Source organism: Phycodurus eques, chromosome 14 (genome assembly GCF_024500275.1).
Source record: "Phycodurus eques isolate BA_2022a chromosome 14, UOR_Pequ_1.1, whole genome shotgun sequence".
Classification (NCBI taxonomy): domain Eukaryota; kingdom Metazoa; phylum Chordata; class Actinopteri; order Syngnathiformes; family Syngnathidae; genus Phycodurus; species Phycodurus eques.
Genome location: NC_084538.1, coordinates 5,141,358 through 5,161,058, shown reverse-complemented (window position 1 = coordinate 5,161,058; position 19,701 = coordinate 5,141,358). Strand labels below are relative to the sequence as shown.

The window sequence follows — 19,701 nt, the reverse complement described above, 5'->3', positions numbered from 1 at the left end:
TCGTCCCCGCCTGTGTGGAGTTTGCATGTTCTCCCCGTGCCTGCGTGGGTTTTCTCCGGGCACTCCGGTTTCCTCCCACATCCCCAAAACATGCATTAATTGGAGACTCTAAATTGCCCGTAGGCATGACTGTGAGTGCGAATGGTTGTTTGTTTCTATGTGCCCTGTGATTGGCTGGCAACCAGTTCATGGTGTACCCCGCCTCCTGCCCGATGACAGCTGGGATAGGCTCCAGCACGCCCGCGACCCTAGTGAGGAGAAGCAGCTCAGAAAATGGATGGATAAATTTTTCCTATCCACAATTGGCATTTCGGATATCTGATACATCATTTCACCAAACCTAGAACGAATGACGTCACTTTTGCCATTCATGTATGTACAAATCATTGGCAGATATCAGTAACCCCAATTTGAGATAGCTACAATTTGATTCTGACCAGTCATAATTCCAGTTACAGACATATTTAATTCACCTCAATCCCATGTCCATTTTCAGATATATGAAATGACATAGATCAGTAACTGGAATGATGACATAAAAATTAACTCCATTGCAGAAATCTGATTAATTCACTTGCTCACAATTCTCAAGTGTGGTATGCAAGTTCTCTCTACTGGTATGTGAAATAATCACTGAATAAAATACAAAATTAAATTAAAAAGTTTGAGAACCACTGCATTTGAGTGGATATTCAGTTTTGACGAGAGAAAACTGAATTACAGTTGTCTCTTTCTGACGTTTTAACTATAGTCACAATTACTTTACATAGATCTTGAAAATAAGAGGGTCCTCGAGATGACAAGACAGGAAAGGATTACTGACCCATACAGTTCTGCTGGTGTTTGGCGGGAGTGGTTATGCAGTACCCAAATACCTGGCTCTAGGGACTTGAGTGAAAAACAGAGAACATACTTGACGTTATAATACAGGTTGTGTCATTGTCCCACATCAAGCAGAATCCGATACCCATGTCTACAGAGATACAGTATATTGGGTGAATTGACACAGTCTCATTTGCATGTTAGTCATCGAGTTGCTGTGCCAGCACGGTGAGGAGGGGCAGACTCAGCCTCACGCATCCAAATGGGGAACCCAGCCAAGAGGACACCACTCATGCCCAGGGACCCATCGTGGGGTGGGGGTGTCCTCTCCTGTCCTGTCAAATGACAAATGCCAATGACGACAAGAAGGGAATTTCACCCTAAACCAACGACCCCATGTACTACTTACGTTTACTTAAATTCTTACTTTGCCATGGAAACAACAACAAAAGACAACAGACGCATGGCATTAAAAAAAGCTTACAGTATTTATTAGGTCACACAGTTGAGCAGTGCTTCACCATGACTGATTTACCGGAGAACAGATGATTAAAATACAATTGTCTTTTTTTTTCCTTTTTCTTTTTTAAACCTCAACAAAAATACAACTTAAGGTTTCTTCATGCAATATCGCGATGGTGACATTTCTTCCCGTGTTCGCAGCTCCCGTCGTCCGAGGCTGGTGAGCTGGAACTGTGAGCTTAGCGGTCCAAGAGAATTTTTATTTTGCCAGTCCGATCTTCTTTGCTTCTGTTTCATATATTAACAACCGCCACATTTTTACTATGAACACTTCCGCTTCCTCGTCGAGAACCTAAACACACACAAAAACCAATTTGGTCGGACGGTTTGTGAAATAAAATATAGTTGTAAACTGTGACTTACCATGGCGACGTCATCGAGAATACCTTGAGGAGTGCTGTGCGCCATCACCTGTTGGGAAGGAACAAAAAAAAAAGTCAGGAGACTTATGCATTTTCTTCGACTAAGTAAAACAGCCCCCACGTCTGTGGGTGAAAATAGTCGGCACATTACACCACATTTTTAGCCTTTTCCAAAGTCTCTGTTGAAATTCACCTGTCCTGTCTCATGCAAACGAGCCACTGCTCACCCCACCCCCTCAACTGTAAGGTGTGCCAACACGAGGACAGCTTTGCCCTACCAATGGGCGGATAAACTTGGTGTGAGATTATGCAAATTAGCGGTGACGTCACTGCCATCTTGACTCTCGTCCTGTTTTATTTTCTACTCGTTCTGTCCCTCCCTTACCACGCGTAGCAATGCCTTACATCTTCCCATCCATGCTATTTTCTACATGTTTCCCTTACTGAAATGATACAGCCATAACTTACTCGTCTTGTTGCATTCTGTCCAAATTTCTATTGATAATTTCCGTTCCTCAGAGGCTATGGCACAGCCTTAATCCAGACCGGTCTTGTGCCATTTTCTACCGCATGTTTCGACATGACAAACAGACCCAACACACTGCATGACAAGACAATTTAAAACCTTTGAACAGACGAAGTCGACCAGCGTTGCCTCCTCCTCGCCAATGTATTCAATGATTTTCTTGTTGATCCACGGTTTAATGCGGCGATCCATCAGCGTCTGCATGATGACAAGTTTCAACTGGTTACTCATGTTACTCACTAAATACTTATTGCGAACAGATTGTGTCTATTATACCGAGTCCACCATGGACCAGTCCAGCGGGTAGGTGAAGAGCTCGGGCCGTGCTGTGGGGATTTTCTCAATGAGGCTTCGGATGTTCTTGCGCTTCTCCTCAGTGTTGACGCCGCCTTTGGCACCTGACATGTCGGCACCATCCAGGCCCAAGCTCTTGTCGTCGTCGCCATAGTCCAGCGGCACTAGCTTCCTCTTGCGCGGCTGCTCGTCGGCCTCCTCCTCATCGTTGAACTTGTTGAAGACGCTGTCGGCGACCGCCAGCTTCTTGCGCTTAGTGGCGTGGAGCTGGCTGGGGCTGTTAGTGGAACCTGGAGAAGTAGAAGTGGCTTGAATGCGGTCAAAGAGCAGAGGTGGGAGTAAGTGACGTATGTGCAAGTCATAAATCTTAACCCTGCTCAGGTTATTGTGGCAAAAATTATTAAAATCGAGTCACGACTAAATTTCATGCATGTTGAGGTAATCTTGCTCAGTCACATCAAACACCACTCACAAAAGTTTAGGGATATTATGCTTTCAGATTACATTTAATGACGAACCTAAAATGTCACTGCTTCAGTACTTTTTGCACAACTTGCTGTTCTCTAAGAATGAGCTGAATGAAAAAACGAACAGGTGTTCCATCCATGAAACTTTCCAAGGATGTCTACTTCTTTGCCTTTCTGCGACTCTTTTAATCTATCGGTGTTGCAAACTGCTGATGGCACTTCCTTCTGAGAACATCCTGTTTGAAGCCTCACAATTGCAAGGTACTGTTGATCAATTGTTGGGTGTCGTCTTGATCTCATGACGCCAAAATGTGAACAGCATGATGAAGTCTAACTTAACCAGGAAATGTATTGGTCGATTCATGGATGAAATTGAATTTAAGTGCAATACATAAAAAATAACATCTTTCAAAAACAAATGGCACATACTGCCTTGAAAAATGCTGATTTACAATTAACAACAGGCAAGACTTGTCAAATCATGTACTTCAAGTCGAAAGCCCGCCACACACCAAGCGATACGACCAAACATGACTGATCTGTCACGGATTGTGCGAGGGTTCTGCAACTAGTTTTCGTAAGTGTCCAACCATTGGGAAATTGTTTTGCTGTGATTACAATTTTCTACAGCAGGTGAATGCCTACGCAGCTTCTGCCAATCAAAAATTATGTGTCACATGATCTCTCCCAACATAATAATTCTTGGGTACCAGCGAGATCCAGCCGGCCGCCACGAAGCCGTACGAATACAGTATATATTGTATTTTACAATAATACTTAACTGTAGTTATAATTTCATTATATGTACTAGTTCCAGCAGCCACGGCAATACACTTTATCCTTGACAATCATGGCATGGTGTTTGTGGTTAAGTCATATACATTTTTTGGGGCACAATAAGAACAGCAAGGGTCGCAGTTTTTCTGCTGCAGCGAGTCGGTAGGAGTGTGATGGTCAGTCGTCAGGTGTACGAGAGTGAGTCCCAGACTAGAATTTGTGTTTCCGTATAGGTAAGCCGCATCGCTCGGTGGGCAATTGGCTCAAGTCAACTCTTGTGAATGCGAAGTCGAGTCGAGTCTTTCATTAGTTTTACCCAAGAGAGTCCCATATCCTAAAATTGTCATCTGAAGCCTGACTCAAATCAAGTCATGTGACTCGAGTCCCCCACCTCTGACAAAGGGTGCTTTTGGTTTGATGGTCGTTCTGTGGTTTTACCCACCCAGCTTGAGACTGAGGCCGATCTTGGGTCGGTGCTCCTCGAGAGGCTGCACCTCAGGCGTTCCCTCGCCTGGAATGATGATGCCGCGCGGGGAGTCATTGCCAGGCGTGTTGGGCGTGGCATTCCCGCTGGCAGAGGACACAGAGGGAGCGGTGTTGATTGGTCGCATGAGGGCTTTCAGGTGCAGCCTAGCCTCCGGTGAATCCCCACCATTGTGGGCCACGTGCTGCTGCTGCTGCTGTTGCTGCTGTTGCTGCTGTTGCTGCTGTTGCTGCTGCTGTTGCTGCTGTTGCTGCTGTTGTTGCTGCTGTTGCTGTTGCTGCTGTTGCAGTTGCTGTTCCTGCTGATGCTGCTGCTGCTCCTCCTCCTCCTCCCGCTCCTCTTCTTCCTCCTCACGCCGACACCGTCGCTGCCGCTCCTCCACCTCATTCTCCTCGTCCTCTTCCGAATGTGGCGGAGGGTCTCGAGGCGTCGGCTCGGCGGGCTTTGCCAACGTTCTCTTCTCCCGATCCCGGTGAGGTTCTCTGTGGGACTCTCTGTGTGATTCCCGGTGTGATTCTCTGTGGGACTCCCGGTGGGACTCCCGGTGGGACTCCCGGTGGGATTCCCGGTGGGATTCCCGGTGGGATTCCCGGTGGGACTCTCGCTCTTTTTTCTCCTGTTTCACTTTCTCCTCAGATTCAAGCTTCAGAGGAGGCTTCCGTCTGCGCTCTGCCTCCTCCTCCATCTGCATACAGTGAACCACTTGAAAGTGAGAAACCTTTTGCAAATAACTTTCCCTTCAAGGCATGGGCAAGTGATTATTCAATTTTCTCAGGCCAATTTTTTTGTTTTTTTTTTACAGTAGTTTAAAGCGTGTCCCCACTGACGTGTGCTTGTTGCAATATCAACAAGGCTGCCAACAGAGTGGAGTTAGTATACAAAAACATCATCAATTTGGTGAGACGTTACAGTTCGATCCATGCAGTTTGACGTCTTATTTTCTATGCTAAACTGTTAAACTTTTATAATGTTAATTTATTAAGGATCCGGTGTACATGTATGTTTTTACAAAAGGGAAGAGGAAAAAAAGTACAGAAAAAATATTATTTTGGTGGAAAAAAATACTTGGTGGTTTCAAAGCTTGTTTTGTATTAGGAGAAACAGAACAAATGCCAGAAGGAAAAGGAAATCAGATTTTTGTGGAAAGTAAAAATCATTTCATTTTAAGGCCATATCGTCCGCCTCACCCTTTGCATCTCGGCATCCGGGTCGGGGTGACCCTCGGCCAGGAGCCTCTGTCGGATCTCCTCCAGCTCCTCCTTCTCCCGCTTGCGGTCCCGCTCGTCCATTTCTGTCTCCTTTTCACGGTCGCGGAGTCGCTTCTGCAGAGCACTGCCCCTGAGGGGAGGACAATCATAATCAGAATAAGAATAGGAATAAGGTGACAAAGATAATAAAACCCGATGTAAAAAAATTTATAAAAAGCACCAACCTGTAGTATTTGGGATCATCCCGGTCGTCGTCATAGTCCTCGAGGAATTCTTTTAATCTTTTGGCTTCTTTCATCTGACGACGATAATCAACAGTTCATCTAGCGATACCACAATCAACCAAATAAATAATACAATCAAAACACTGTGTGTTTGTCTTACTGTCTCACGGCTCCGCTCGTCCTCCCGCTCCATTTCCTTGCTGTAGTCACGGGACTTCTTCCTCTCCCGCAGTTCCCAGTTTTTCAGCCTCTTTCGGAGGGGAAATAATGAGTTAACGTCAGCCAAGTCAAACACTGACTAAAAATTTAAAATATAAATTTACATTGCACGAGTAAGCCTTGGATTTATGACATTGGATTATTTCAAGTTATGTTTATTTCTATTGTGCACATGGTGTGTGTGTTATTTTATGTAGAATGTTTAAGACTTTTTTGAAGGCTTTTTATGTAGAGTACATCTATTTTTAGGAATTTATGAAAGCATTTCATGTGGAACGTCCATTTTCATGGCTTTTTATATTTTATGGAAAATACCTAAATTTTCAAGACCTTTTGAAGGGTTTTTGTTGAACAGATCACTTGAACAGACATTTTGAAGGCACTATGTGGATCATGTCGATTTTCACGATTTTTTTTGAAGGCATTTTGTGTGTAATGTCAATTTCCAAGACTATTTGAAGACACTTTGTGTAATGTCAATTTTGCAAAATTTTTAGGGTGTTTTAGGTAGGTCACATAAATTTAAGACTTTTTCAAGGCAATTTATGTAGCTTCTGTCAATTTTCAGGGGCTTTTATAAAGCATCCTATGCCAAATACCACTGGGTTTTATAAAGCATTTTTTAAATACCAAACAGGTTGATTTTTAAAGACTTAGAAGGCACTTTATGTAGAATAGGTCAATGTTAAAGACTATTTGAAGGGATTGTATGTAGATTGTGAATGTAAAACTTTGCAGGAATGTCAATTTTAAGACTTAAAGAAAGCATTTCATGTGGAATGTCCATTTTCAGAACTTTTTGAAGGCGCTTGGTGTAGAATGTTAATTTAAGACTAAAGCCTTTTCAGTAGCTCCATTTTCAAGCCTTTTTTGAATTACCTCCTGATAGGCTGCTTCCTTATCTCGGAGTCTCCTCTCCAGTCTCCTGCGCTCGTACACATCATCCTCATCTTCGTCACGGTCTCTTTTTTTGTCATCTCTGGTCCTCTCTCTGCACACATAAAACAAAATATTACAAAAAGACAAAGATATATTTTTAATGTCAATGACATTTGCGCCCGGCAAGATGTACTAAAAATAACATTTGAAATGGACCGCTACACTAGTTAAAAATGTTCTTTAAAAAAAATGGGAGGGGGCAGCGTGAAAAGCGTTAGTGCCGAAAAATGGGGGTAGGAGGAGACAATGGGGGTAGGTGGAGACATCCATATTCCTCATGGCTATCACACCCCTGAAAACTACTACAACTAATTAAGTTTTACAGAGATTTTCTAGATATGCAAACACACAATCTATTTACACCAAAATTGGTAACAAAGTTTCCCTTCATAAAACCCCCATTAATAAAGATAATTCAATTTCAGAAGCAAAAATGTTTCTCATTTCTGCTCCATGTCAAGGTCAAATTTGTGAACATATATAAATTATTCTCAAGTAACTGCTTTAAATGCACTGAGCAGCTGAGCTGACAGATCTGGATGATGGATCCTGTCCAAAATTCTGAAAAATCAAACTACAGTCATGGAAAGAATTATTAGACCACCCTTGTTTCTGCAGTTTCTTTTTCATTTTAATTCCTTGGTACAACTAAAGGAATATTTGTTTGGAGAAATATAAGGATGACAACAAATGTAGCTTAAGACTTTAAGAGCTGACATCTAGCCATTTTCCATGGTTTTCTTGACAACCAAATTCACTAGCACCTGCAAACCAAATTAAAGTAAGGGGTCGAGAAAATGGATGGATGGATTGATGAAATTCCAAAGTGGCCCTCGCATCCTTTGCTGAATGACGCACTAGAATGAAAAACGCCTGGCCAGCCCTGCTTTAGACACAAAAAACTGACCTGGAGCGGCTGCGGGCTTCGCTGATGTCTCGACTCTTCTCCCTTTCGCGCTCCCTCGTCCTCTCCCGTTCACGGTCCCGTTCACGTTCCCGCTCTCTGTCCCGGTCCCGTTCCCGGTCACGCTCGCGCTCCTTGTCACGCTCGCGCTCCCGTTCCTTCTCTTTCTCCCTGTCGCGGCGCTCCCTCTCGCGTTCCCGCTCCTTATCCTTCTCCCGCCGCTCCTTCTCCAGCTCCTGTCGCTCCTTCTCCTTCTTGCCTTTCTCCTCCTCCAATTTCTAATTAAGGAAGAGCAGAAAACCCCAATGGTATTAGTTACAAAGACATTCATATTTAAATTAAGGCTGGTCAACAGGTCATCAGCTTTGCCAAAATCTAACTACACACCTAAAGGATAGTGACCTCATGGGCAGTATGAGTGCCAAGTGGATTAAAACAAGCCAAAGCTCAAAAAGACTAATGACCTGATTAAGGCCCACCGCAACACAGTGACGCGGCCAAACGTGTCTAAAGTGGACAACCGTGGAAAAAAATGTGTTGGTGACTCTCGGCCGCACATCAAGCGAGTGAGCATTGCCCATCTACTGAAAACTTAAATGGTAAAAAAAGGTTTAACGCTATATCTCCTCACTTCAGTACTAGAGAGTCCTCTTTTTCTTTTTTAGTCTTATATTCAAACATGTCTAATATATTTAGAAACAAATCTCTGAATTCGATTTACAGTTTCTTTAAAGACCTGTTGAAGGATTTTTATGTTAAATGTCCATTTTCAAGACTTTTTAAATAGCATTTCATTAACAATTGGTTACTTTTGTGCACATTTTATTATCAACTCAACTTGACGTATAGAGCACTTAAAAAATAAAAAAAATTAATCAAATAAAAAAAGCTTCTGAAACAAAGTGCTGTATTTTGAGTATTTTATTTAGAACACTTAATTTGTTTTATTTTATAAAGGCTTTCACGTCGACTGGGTCCATTTTAAACATTTAAGATATTTTATGTAGAACAGTTTTTTTCAAAGTGTGGTTCCACTACTAGTGCAGCGCTTGTCAAATAGTGGGCTTTTAGGTAGAACGACAATTTCCAGACTTCCTTAAAGGTCTGAGGACAAAGATTTTAAACTTTTCTTGATAACTCTACAACCCCTTTACAAACCACATCTGCTATTTCGAAGTGATTATATGGCAGATACACAGCAGAAAAATCGATAAATATGATGCAGAATGCGCCTTCCGGTCTTCATCTCTTTCCGGCACTGTGACGTCACAAGCCAAACATCCTGTTCATTCGGCGTTGTGTGCTATTGTTCCATGCTGTTGTTCCCGTCCTTGTATATTTGTTGTCGTATGATTTAACGTTGTCACGATGGTTTATTGTGTGGCATTTGTTTGTACAAATGGTTCAGGCAGCGGCAAGAGTATTTTTTTTGGATAGGCAAAGTCAATCGACAGGGTAAGAAGCGTGCTCAGCTATGGGTGCCTAGCAAGCATTCCAAACTGTGCTGATTTCTTCGAAGCGGCGTGTTTTGATTAAGACTTAGCAGAAAGCATTGGATACAGAGGCAGAGGCTGAAACCAGCTGCGGTGCAAACTATTTTTCCTGCGGCCATCGGGACCTCCGCCGCCAGCAAGAGAACTAAATCTCATAGCCGCCACGATGCAGCAGCGAAGCGGCGCGGACAAGAGGTGAGCATTTCCTTGTATATACCTACGACTCTTATTATGGTTACTATGCACTGGGGAGTAGGGAAAAAAAGACCCACACAGTACTTCTCAGTACTGTCGTCTGTACTTTTGCCTATATGACAAGCCAACAGACACGGCAAAGACTTTGTGTGTGCCGTGTTATAACGCAACTCGACCGAGGGGCACACACTATATAGGAATACTGCGTCTTATGTAAAAGCTCGTGCTGTGTCACTGAAACATATATGAATATATAATATAAAATATTGGCACCCCTGTTGTGGCATTATTTCAAGCCATGAGTGTATAAAAAGACATGCTTTTGACATACTGTCACATCGACCCAGTGGCCACTCTCTTTTTCTGTTGTACAGCTGCTACTTGGCTGCTCGTCATCGTCAATGTCTGATCGGCTCAAACACGTATGCTTTGACGATGCCAAGTTCAGTTGGTTGTTCCTGTACGTCGGAATCCTCCTACTCCACATATTCCAACACGTTGCTCGCCATTGCGTATAGTGTGTAGCGCTCTGTGTTTGTCAATTGCAACGTCACTACTGGTAGGCCGTGCGGTGGATAGAGTAACCACACCACTGGTGTCTTGAGCTTCGGGTATGTTAGGGGGGGCCTCAATATGCATCATAAAAACCTCATTTTTAGCTAAACTATGGTTGAAAACTTGCTGGAAATTAGGTGCATGTATTACATAACATATAAACAATGCAAATATGAATTTTAACTGACCCCATAACATCTTTGTCATCTGACCATTAAGGCCTATTATGGAGAACACGTCAACTAATGTACTATATAGAGACCACTTTCAAGACTTTCTGAAGGCATTTTATATAGAGTTGCTCTTTTTAAAAGACATTTTACGTAGAATACCTCAATGTTAAGACTTTTGCAGGCATTTCACGTCAACTACATCTGTTTTAAGACGTTTTAATGGCATTTTACAAAGAATACCTAAATTTTCAAGACATATAGTTTACCTCCATTTAAGAGTTCTTGGTCTTTTGTAGAATGACAATTTTAGACATTTTATATATGTCAATACCTTGAGACGTTTTAAAAGGAATTTTATGTACAATGTCCATTATCAGGGGTTCAAAAGTCATGTGGCAAATGTAATTTTACAATCAATCATTTTAAATTCCAAGTCACTTTTAAGAAAATACATTATTAAATAATAGCTGAATTTTGTATGAATTATATTCAGACCAAATTTAACTAATTGAATGATATTGTGAAAAACAATGAATTGAGCGTTAATTTCATTTTAAATGTAAACCTTATGACTATAATAAACACAGCTATGATAGGTCACCTTGTGTGTGTCGCGGAATTTGCTGATCTCTCTGGAAATCAAGTCCCTCTTGTCGTCCTCCAGCTCCATGGCGTTGATGTCCTCCTGACAAATCACAAAAACACCACAAACACGTGACTGGCAAAGGCCTATGAGATGTTCCTCAGTATGTGGTCAATACCTCGTCTTTCTTGTCTTTCCTCTTCTTACGAAGTTGCCCATTGCCATCTGCCGAGGTTGCACTAAGTTCACTGGAATACTCCCGGATTAGCACTTCGATGGCACCCTTCGCAGCCTGGTCGCGACGCAGCGTTTCTTCGTCCAGTACCTCGTCCTCGTCGTTCTTACCCTCACCGCTCGCACCCTGGGAAAAAAACTTGTTTTTCACTGAACAGTGGTGAAGTATACTTGACATGGGAGGTTGCTGCACGTACGCCATTGGCGCTCTTCTTCTTGGCCTTCCACTCGTCCAGCTGCGCCTTGGTCTTGGCATCCACTTTGACCAGTAGCTTCTTGTCACCCAGCATCAGCTCGTGCAGCAGTCGTAAGGCGCGCAGCGTCGATTCGGGCTCCTTATACTCGCAGAACCCAAATGCTTGTGGAAGGAGGGAGGAAAAGCAAGTTTAAGAATGTAAGGACATTTAGTACATATTCAAATGACCTCATTATACGGCTTTTTTTTCTTTTTACCTTGAAGTTTTCCAGAGGCACCTTGGACTCGTTTCCAACTAAGAACAATTCCACATTTCTGCAAAGAGAGACAACAAAAAGACGATTGATAATGTTATTACTTAGGCTTTACACGATCAGGATTTTTGGGGCCCATCACCGATCAGCGAGTTTAAAAAAAACGATAATCGATCACCGATACGATCACAACATGGTGCAATGTGTCTATTTAAATGAACTGTTTATTTACTGTATATACTTCACTAAAATTATATTTACAATAAATAATGCATCTATGTTCATCTATTTACGCCAGTGAGGCATAGTGACAGACAGAAAAAATGAATGTTCTTCTATTAAGATGGCAGGAAGTACATACAGTGATTAATGTATCCACTTTTTGTGACATTTTTGTTTGTTGGTCTGCAGTATTTTTCAATTGTAAAATATGTTCCTTGGCTCCATAAATGTTGGAAATCACTGCTCGAGTCAGATCGTGTATTCTAATCAGTCAGGTCAAACCAACATTACAACGTGACAGAAATAATGGGTGCTAACTTACTGTAATTAAATGAATTTGTCATTAAATTACTTCACCCACACCGAAACTTTAGAGCATTATTCGACAGAACGGCGGCATGTTTACGTACAACCGTTAGAGCTAGCACTAGCTTGCTAGGCTACATAACATTTTTGTTGCCTGCTTGCGAGCCGTATCGTATTAAAAGTACGTGAACATACCTCAAGCAAGCCTTAAACAAATGTCCTCTCCTGTCCTGACCACCGGTGACCACCAACATACATTTTCCCCCATTTTGTCCTTATAATACAGTCGGCGCGATCCACTCTTGTTGTCATCGCCATAGTAACGAGTGTATCTGGTTGCATTTGAGTTGACAAGCTAAAGCCCAATGATCGTAAAAACCACGATGCGTTGGTATCGGAATTTTATTGCAGTAGTCTGACAGTGTGCAATTGTGAAAGAGCAAATTTGTCTTGTAGTCTGATCCGGGCATTACGTGTCGTCTGTCTCAGACGTGTTGTCTGTCCCATGTCTGTGCCGACATGATTTTTTTGTATAACTTTATTGGCCGTCAGATATTTACAGTACCATGTCAAAAGACATACGACCAGGCTAAAAATAAACTAGCTTTTGGATTCAAATATACTGTGCACGGTGGCGCCGCTGAGTAAATGTCTTTTGCGGAGCCGATCAATAAAGTCATTGATCAGCTCGGCGAATTACGACATTAAAGCCGATTAGCATAAAATGCTAATTATCGGCCGATACAAATCAGGTTGATAAAATCGGTCTATTAGTACTGAGTTTTCACTGATATTGGCCTGCAGGTGTTTATTTACTAAACTGCAGATAGGGGTGGTATTTAAACAGGCCTTTAATTTTACAAAGGTATTTTTGGAATGATACTAAAAAATATTTACAATGTATCGCAACTGAATATTAGTGGCTAGATCCTTTCCTATGTCACAAAAAGTAAATCTATCCATCCATTTTCCCTATCGCTTATCCTCACGAGGGTCGCGGGCGTGCTGGAGCCTATCCCAATTGACTCCGGGCAAGCGGCGGGGTACACCCTGAACTGGTCGACAACCAATCACAGGCCACATATAAACAAACAACCATTCACACTCACAATCACATCGACAGGCAATTTTGAGTTTTCAATTAACCTACCATGCATAAATTAGCTTTGTGGAGACTCAACTTTGTGAACGGAGCTCTTTTGTGAGTAACTCTTTCAAGGCAAATGTCACCTCCATGACTTGAGTAGGGTTTGCATGTTTCCGCTCCGAACTCACCGCCAGCAGCTGTCTGACCAGCATGTCGGACGCCTTTTCAGAGATGTTGCCCACAAAGACGGTGGTGGTGGGGCCATCCTCTGGCTCCTTGGGTCGGAAGGAGATCTTGTTTGGGAGCATCGGCTTCTGTGCAACAGAGACTGTGGTTGGGACAAGAACCTGCCCGAAACAAACAAACAAACAAAGTGTAAAGGGCAAGTCAAACCATGCCTGGGTGTAATCTAATACATAATAGAATGGGTAGACTGTGACTCACTGAGGGAGAGGGGGTCATGACACCCATGTGAACTGGTATCATGGGAGTACCTGAAATTGAAAAAATACATACATCACACTCAGAATTTGGTGTTTTTATATTAAAAGTAGGCGAGGCACTGGCCACTTAGTTTGGCTACAGAGGAGCCAGACAATGTATATCAGTTGTTCTCTTACACAAAGTACCTCCTCAAAAAATACTCTGCTCTCCAATTACCACCATGACCCACCTTCAAATACAGTCCATCAGAAGGCCCAACTTTTCATTATAAAATAGGCAGTTTTGAATCTATTAAAATGTATCACACATTAGTAAATAATGTTCCTGAATAAATTTTTGTAAACTAACAGTTAATTTTAAATGCAAATATATTGTACCTCAAAGTTAAATACAACTGCTCCACTTAACAAATGTACTGAACTGGAACAAGAAACGTTCAAGCCACAAAACTATCTTGCACAGGTTGAACATCTTTTTCAGTGATTCTTTTGCCTGCTCACCAGTAGTGGTACATGTAACACACTTTTGAGAACCACTGATCCAAATGATTATGAAACAAGACTTTATCAAGCAAACAGGCCCTGCAGACATAGATCAACAGTTCAGTTGTTCACTTGTTGTTAAGCAGAAATCGGGGAGGGCTAAGTCCAAAAATAGGAAACTGGGGGGACAGTTTTTATTATGAAAAAAAAGCCTTAATTCCCAGTTAGGGTAAATTACCATTACGTAGGCTTAATTGATAAAACTAAATTAAGTTAACAAAAAAATTGAAGCACAGCTATATAATTTGGAGAACATTTACTGTACACATCTTAAAACTCAGCACTCTGTACTGAAAAATAGTGCAAACAAACATAACATTGCTGATAAATATTTAATAAACTAAATAATATACATTTGACCTTATAGGCTTCTCTCGACTGACGTATGCTGTAACATTGATTCATTTCCAGTTTTTGGCCGTGTCAGCATGCTGTGTGTTATTTACTCTCGAGCCACTTATTCAATAACTTGCCACTTTGCTGTTGTTTATAGCTAACTAGCGCGGCATAGTTCCATCCAGAAGTGGGTCGTAACACGCTACATTTACTGAGTTACATTTACTCAAGTAACATTTTCGATAAACTGTACTTGATCAGTGTACTTTAAATGCACTGTACTTTTTACTTTTGAGTATTTACGTGAAGGATCGATACTTTGACTCCGTTGCAATGATCGACATGCCGTTCGCTACTTTTATTTATCCATTCTTGCGTGCGCGTCTATTTTTAGACACCATCTTCGACTTCCGCATAGGGCGCCCGTTGTCCAACATTCAAACGACACAAAGCAGTCACATGAGAGCGCACGTAGCCTTTGCGAGCCAATCAAAATGACTCATTTTGGGTGCGTTTACTTTACAGACTTAATAAAAACAACAGCTTTGTCATGCAGCTCTTAAATTGTGACTGCCCAAACCTGGATATTTCATCCCACTTTTAACTTGAGATAACACCTTGCGGTAAGTTGCAGATGTTTTTATTTCTATTGTTGTTTTGGCCGTGGATATGGCAACATTAGCCCTATCTTATGGTGTCGCACATGCACACACAATCAATAAGTCTGTTCAGCTTCTTCATGAAGTCACTTAAGTGAAAAAAGCAAATGTTTCGGTAGGGCCCAATGCATGTGTTGTTGGTTTTGGGGCAGTTAAAAATTGAAATGGTGGCAGGTGTGTGTTGACTCCCATATATTATTATTTTTGTATTTTATTTCATGTTCATGTTCTGATTTAGTCATCATCCATGTTCTCCTCACTAGGGTCGCGGAATGCTGCAGCCTATCCCAGCTATCTCCGGGCGGGAGGCGAAGTACACTCTGAACTGGTCGTCAGCCAATCGCAGGGCACATAGAAACAAAGACCCATTCGCACTCACATCCACACCTACGGGCAATTTAGAGTCCTCAATCAACCTACCACGCATGTCTTTGGGACATGGGACGAAACCGGAGTGCCCGGAGAAAACCCACCCGAGCACGGGGAGAACATGCAAACTCCACACAGGCGGAGCCGGGATTTGAACCTCGGTCCCCAGAACTGTGAGGCAGATGTGCTAACCAGTCGTACACCTTGCTCTGATTTAAAAAAAATAAAAATAAATAAAATCTGAAGTTACTCACAGGTTACTGGAGTAGTTTTTTCACTGAGTACTTACTGTTACTGAAGTTAATATTTGGATGACTACTTTTTCCTTTTATTTGTCATATTATTCTAAAGTAACAGTACCTGAGTACATTATTTGACTACTCTACCCACCTTTGGTTCCATCCATACTTGTTAAACGTGTACTGTACCTCCTGTGCACTTACTTTGGTGTTTTGCTATTGTACATTTCACCCAGTCTTCTGTTCCCTCTTGCTCGGTGTGTCGCATGATTAGCTTACACATAGTCCTCGTTTAGTGATAACGATACTTGTCAGAAGTGTAGCTTACGCACCGCCGTGGAGGCAAGGATTAGTGACGTAGAGGAGTGTCTTCCCACCCTGGAGGGACAGTGTTTAGCAGTGCTCGAGAGCAATTCACAGCTCGTAGCTGGTGCGGAGCAAGTTAGCTTAGCGCCAAGCTTTCCCCCAGTAGCTACAGCAGGGAGGAAGGGAGACTGTTTTGACATAGACACACGCGCAGCCGGTAGCTCCTTTAGTCCTATGGTCATACTTGCTTGAAGCCGATTTCATGCTGAGACAGAACATTCTCAACAAACATCGCGATCGGTCAGTACAGTGAAATTGATACCGTCTACCGCAGATATCCCACGCCCCTAATGTGCCCTGTAATTGGCTAGCGACAAGTCCACTGTGTACTATGCCTCTTGTCCCAAAAGTCAACAGTGACAGGCTCACGCTCACCCATAACCCTAATGAGGTTGGAGGTTTGAATCCAGGCTCAGGTCTTCCTGTTTGGAGTTTGGATGCTCTCCCCATGTTGAAGTGGGTTTTCTCCAGGTACTCCGGCTTCCTCCACTCTCCCAAAATATGCATTATTGAAGCCTTATTGGTGGAAATTTCTAACGGACCTTGTCAACCAATCGGAGTAGGGGTTCCCCGAGTAGCAGACAAAACAAAACCGTTAAGAGATGTTGAGAAATAAGTTATACTGTTTTCCTCTCATTTCAAGGCCTTTTTTCCTACACATAAAAATAAATTTAAAAAAAATTAAAATTCCTCTAGACCCCATAATCCAATTTTCAAAATGCTCGGATGCTTTATACTCTGGTTGAAGTGACCTATACAACAAGACTTACCATTTTGGCATTTTGCTAGTACAATAAAGCTCTTGCTATTCAGATAACAGAATAAGTCATGACTTCCTTAATATATATTCCTACATGTGTGTCAGCTTTGTATTCAGTTAGAAATAATGTATTCAGCTAAACAGGCCCAAATTTTACACTCAGTATGTGAAATTGTAAATAAATAGAGGTATCATTATTTCAATATTCATACTTTTTGTGCCATGAGATATTACAAAGGTAAAGCCAAGGCACCCCTTGGCTCAATAAAAGTTGGGAAATACTAACTTAAGGCACTGACATAACAGTTTAAAGACTGTGTGTGTGGGCTCAAAGCTATTTCGACAAGCTCCTAAAGTAGGGCACCTGGTGGGACGGGCGGGCCGAAGGTGCCGAACTGTGGCGGTGGGATACCGGGGGGCAGCTGGGGGATGCTCAGCGGCTGGCGGTTGAGCGGAGGAGGGAAAGACATCGTGAAAGGAACAGGAACCTGTGACGAAAAGACGACATTCCCACTCAACACCAACTCACTCGCAAATACACCTTAACGACCACATTTAGCGCCTGTACAGTAAGTGGTAAACTTATTTTGGTCGAACGCGGCTCTTCTGTCAGACGAAAAAAATAAACGTCGCCGGCCATGTTACAAGCGTGCTAGTTAGCTTTAGCACAGTTAGCTCGTGTTAGCTCCGTGGCCTTGCTAGCTCACGTTAGCGAGAAGGAAGCTAACGTTCCGTGTTACTCACCTATAAAAGGAGGTTTAAAAGGGACGAGCCGGCAACGGTGCGCGTTCGCCCGAACTCAAGCCCATTAAACGCACGCGGCGAATAAAGAGTACAGCGAGCGCGACTTCGGCGTTTATAATGACACCGGTATTCTTGAGGAGCACAAGAAAATAGAAGGAAGGACCCTTTTCTTCTCGAAAAGGATCATGGGAAAATGGTGAACAAGTACGTACGGTGGCCGAGAGGTTAAATCAAACGAGATAATGAATGCAGGAATAACGCAAAGGAGACAAATGTTGCAATTTTACACGTCTTGATCATGCTTTCGTCAAAATACCACAGGCATAAAGAAGACAGAGACAAATTGGACAATTAATGATTTATTCCAAATGTCAAACATGTAAGATTTATAAGCAATGCAATGATAATTTCATGTATGACTTTTTTATTAACCTTTATTTATCCAGGCAATTGAGAACATTCTCATTGCAGACAGTAAAACAAAGTAAAATAAAAGCAAATACAAATACATACTGTAGAATGTGATATAGTTACATATTTACATAATACATTATATTACATCGTAGCGCATTGTGAATAAAAGGTTCAAAACAAGTGCAGCGAGTTGAGTTGAGTATGCTGCACTTAAGTTACTTTCATTAAGAAAAATAGCACTTTATAATTAAATGACCATTGTGCTGCTCTTTCTGTCATGCCTTGGTCATCTAGAGAAGTGAGTTGAGTTCACTGCTGCCATACAGCGCTCGTATCTTCAAATTGTCTGCTCGGAAGTCAAAGCAAAGAATAACTACAGAAATTGGCCCAACAGCTGCTAATATCTCAAAACCTCCTTTGTCGATATCTACATAAAGGCACCACTTGAATTTTATGAATCTTGACAACTTAAAGGTTCCGTGGGTCAGATCGAACATACGATAACAACAATTGAACTAATAATGTGCATCTGTAGACGCTGTGTGGCGTTAAAAGCATGACTTGATTCCGCTTTGGAGTAGGCCTCCCTCTCAAAGGCCCTCCTGTTGTTGCTATAATAGAATACCCTTCATGGGATTGTAGTACACTGGGATTGTTATTTCTTTTATGGAGCAAACACATTGGGGAAAGCTGTGTGTGTGTGTGTCTCAACAATTGAATCATTTATAAACCAATATAAATGTAACATGGGGATCGGGAAATACACACCGTACATCTTTACTTCTGCCTACTCCTTTTGGAATACTTTTATGAAGAATACAAGCAACTCCATAATATTGCTTTATGAAAACATACAGTAATGACATATTTAAATAGAATGCTAAGAAATTAAACTGTTTTTGTCACATGCTTTGCTTCAATTCAATGGACATTGTGCTGCTCCTTCTGGTGTGTGCGCCTTGGCCACCTGTGGCAGTATACTACAGATATACTCTACAGTGATGCCTTGAGATAAGAGTTTAATTTGTTCCTTATCTGTAATCATAACTCAAAACAATTGTATCTCTTCTTTCAACTTTAAAATGAATAAAAATCCTATTAATCCGTTCCAGCCTCCTCCAAAACCAGACATTTGTGTGTTTGTGTTTTTTAATCAAGAAAAATATCATTCTATGACATTGTACTTTATAAAAACGGAGTAGTAACATAATAGAATATAAACGATTACAATTACAATTCAATGTGCTGTGCCGCCACTGGGAGCCACTACAACAATACAGTCATGGAGACACAAACGAAGAAGAATCTTTTACTACTGACTCAGTAAAATGCTGTAATTACTGGTAATTTATCGTAGACAATATAAAAAATATATGTATGCCTCTGAGTATTGTTATATTTTCTTTGTAAAATGTGTTGTTCTACCATTGGTGTTCAAATAGCCGTTACTTCTAAAACCATGACTATCGATGCCAACTGCTAGCCTATAGCCGTTTTCCGTTATACACTAGCATTAAACTAAATGGATTCTCATAAGGCAAATCAATGTACAACCCCAATTCCAATGAAGTTGGAACGTTGTGTTAAACAAATAAAAACAGAATACAATGATTTGCAAATCATGTTCAACCTATATTTAATTGAATAAACTACAAAGATATTTAACATCCAAACTGAAACTTTATTCTTTTTAGCAAATAATCATTAACTTGGAATTTTATGGCTGCAACACGTTCCAAAAAAGCTGGGACAGGTGGCAAAAAAGACTGAGAAAGTTGAGGA

At 41.7% G+C, this 19,701-nt stretch overlaps 1 protein-coding gene across 3 annotated transcripts; it reads right to left on the bottom strand.

The window, feature by feature from the left end:
• Positions 1-1,286: 1,286 nt before the first annotated feature.
• rbm25a (RNA binding motif protein 25a) lies at positions 1,287-17,688 on the bottom strand. 3 transcript variants are annotated; one of them, XM_061696142.1, is made up of 18 exons: positions 17,506-17,688; positions 17,126-17,249; positions 13,491-13,540; positions 13,235-13,393; positions 11,435-11,492; positions 11,179-11,339; positions 10,926-11,108; positions 10,766-10,849; positions 7,752-8,026; positions 6,785-6,896; positions 5,847-5,936; positions 5,687-5,760; positions 5,442-5,592; positions 4,213-4,939; positions 2,509-2,816; positions 2,332-2,430; positions 1,708-1,755; positions 1,287-1,636 (listed from the first exon to the last, which is right to left on the bottom strand). In XM_061696142.1, exons 2-18 carry the CDS (start codon positions 17,229-17,231, stop codon positions 1,544-1,546), a joined length of 2,778 nt encoding a protein of 925 aa, XP_061552126.1. In that variant the 5' UTR covers positions 17,232-17,249; positions 17,506-17,688; the 3' UTR covers positions 1,287-1,543. The 3 variants fall into 3 exon arrangements, with proteins under 3 accessions (XP_061552126.1, XP_061552127.1, XP_061552128.1); XM_061696143.1 differs by lacking the exons at positions 13,491-13,540; positions 17,506-17,688 and having other exon boundaries at positions 13,235-13,360; positions 17,126-17,214; XM_061696144.1 differs by lacking the exons at positions 1,287-1,636; positions 1,708-1,755; positions 2,332-2,430 and having other exon boundaries at positions 2,604-2,816; positions 4,213-4,340; positions 4,423-4,939.
• Positions 17,689-19,701: the final 2,013 nt, after the last annotated feature.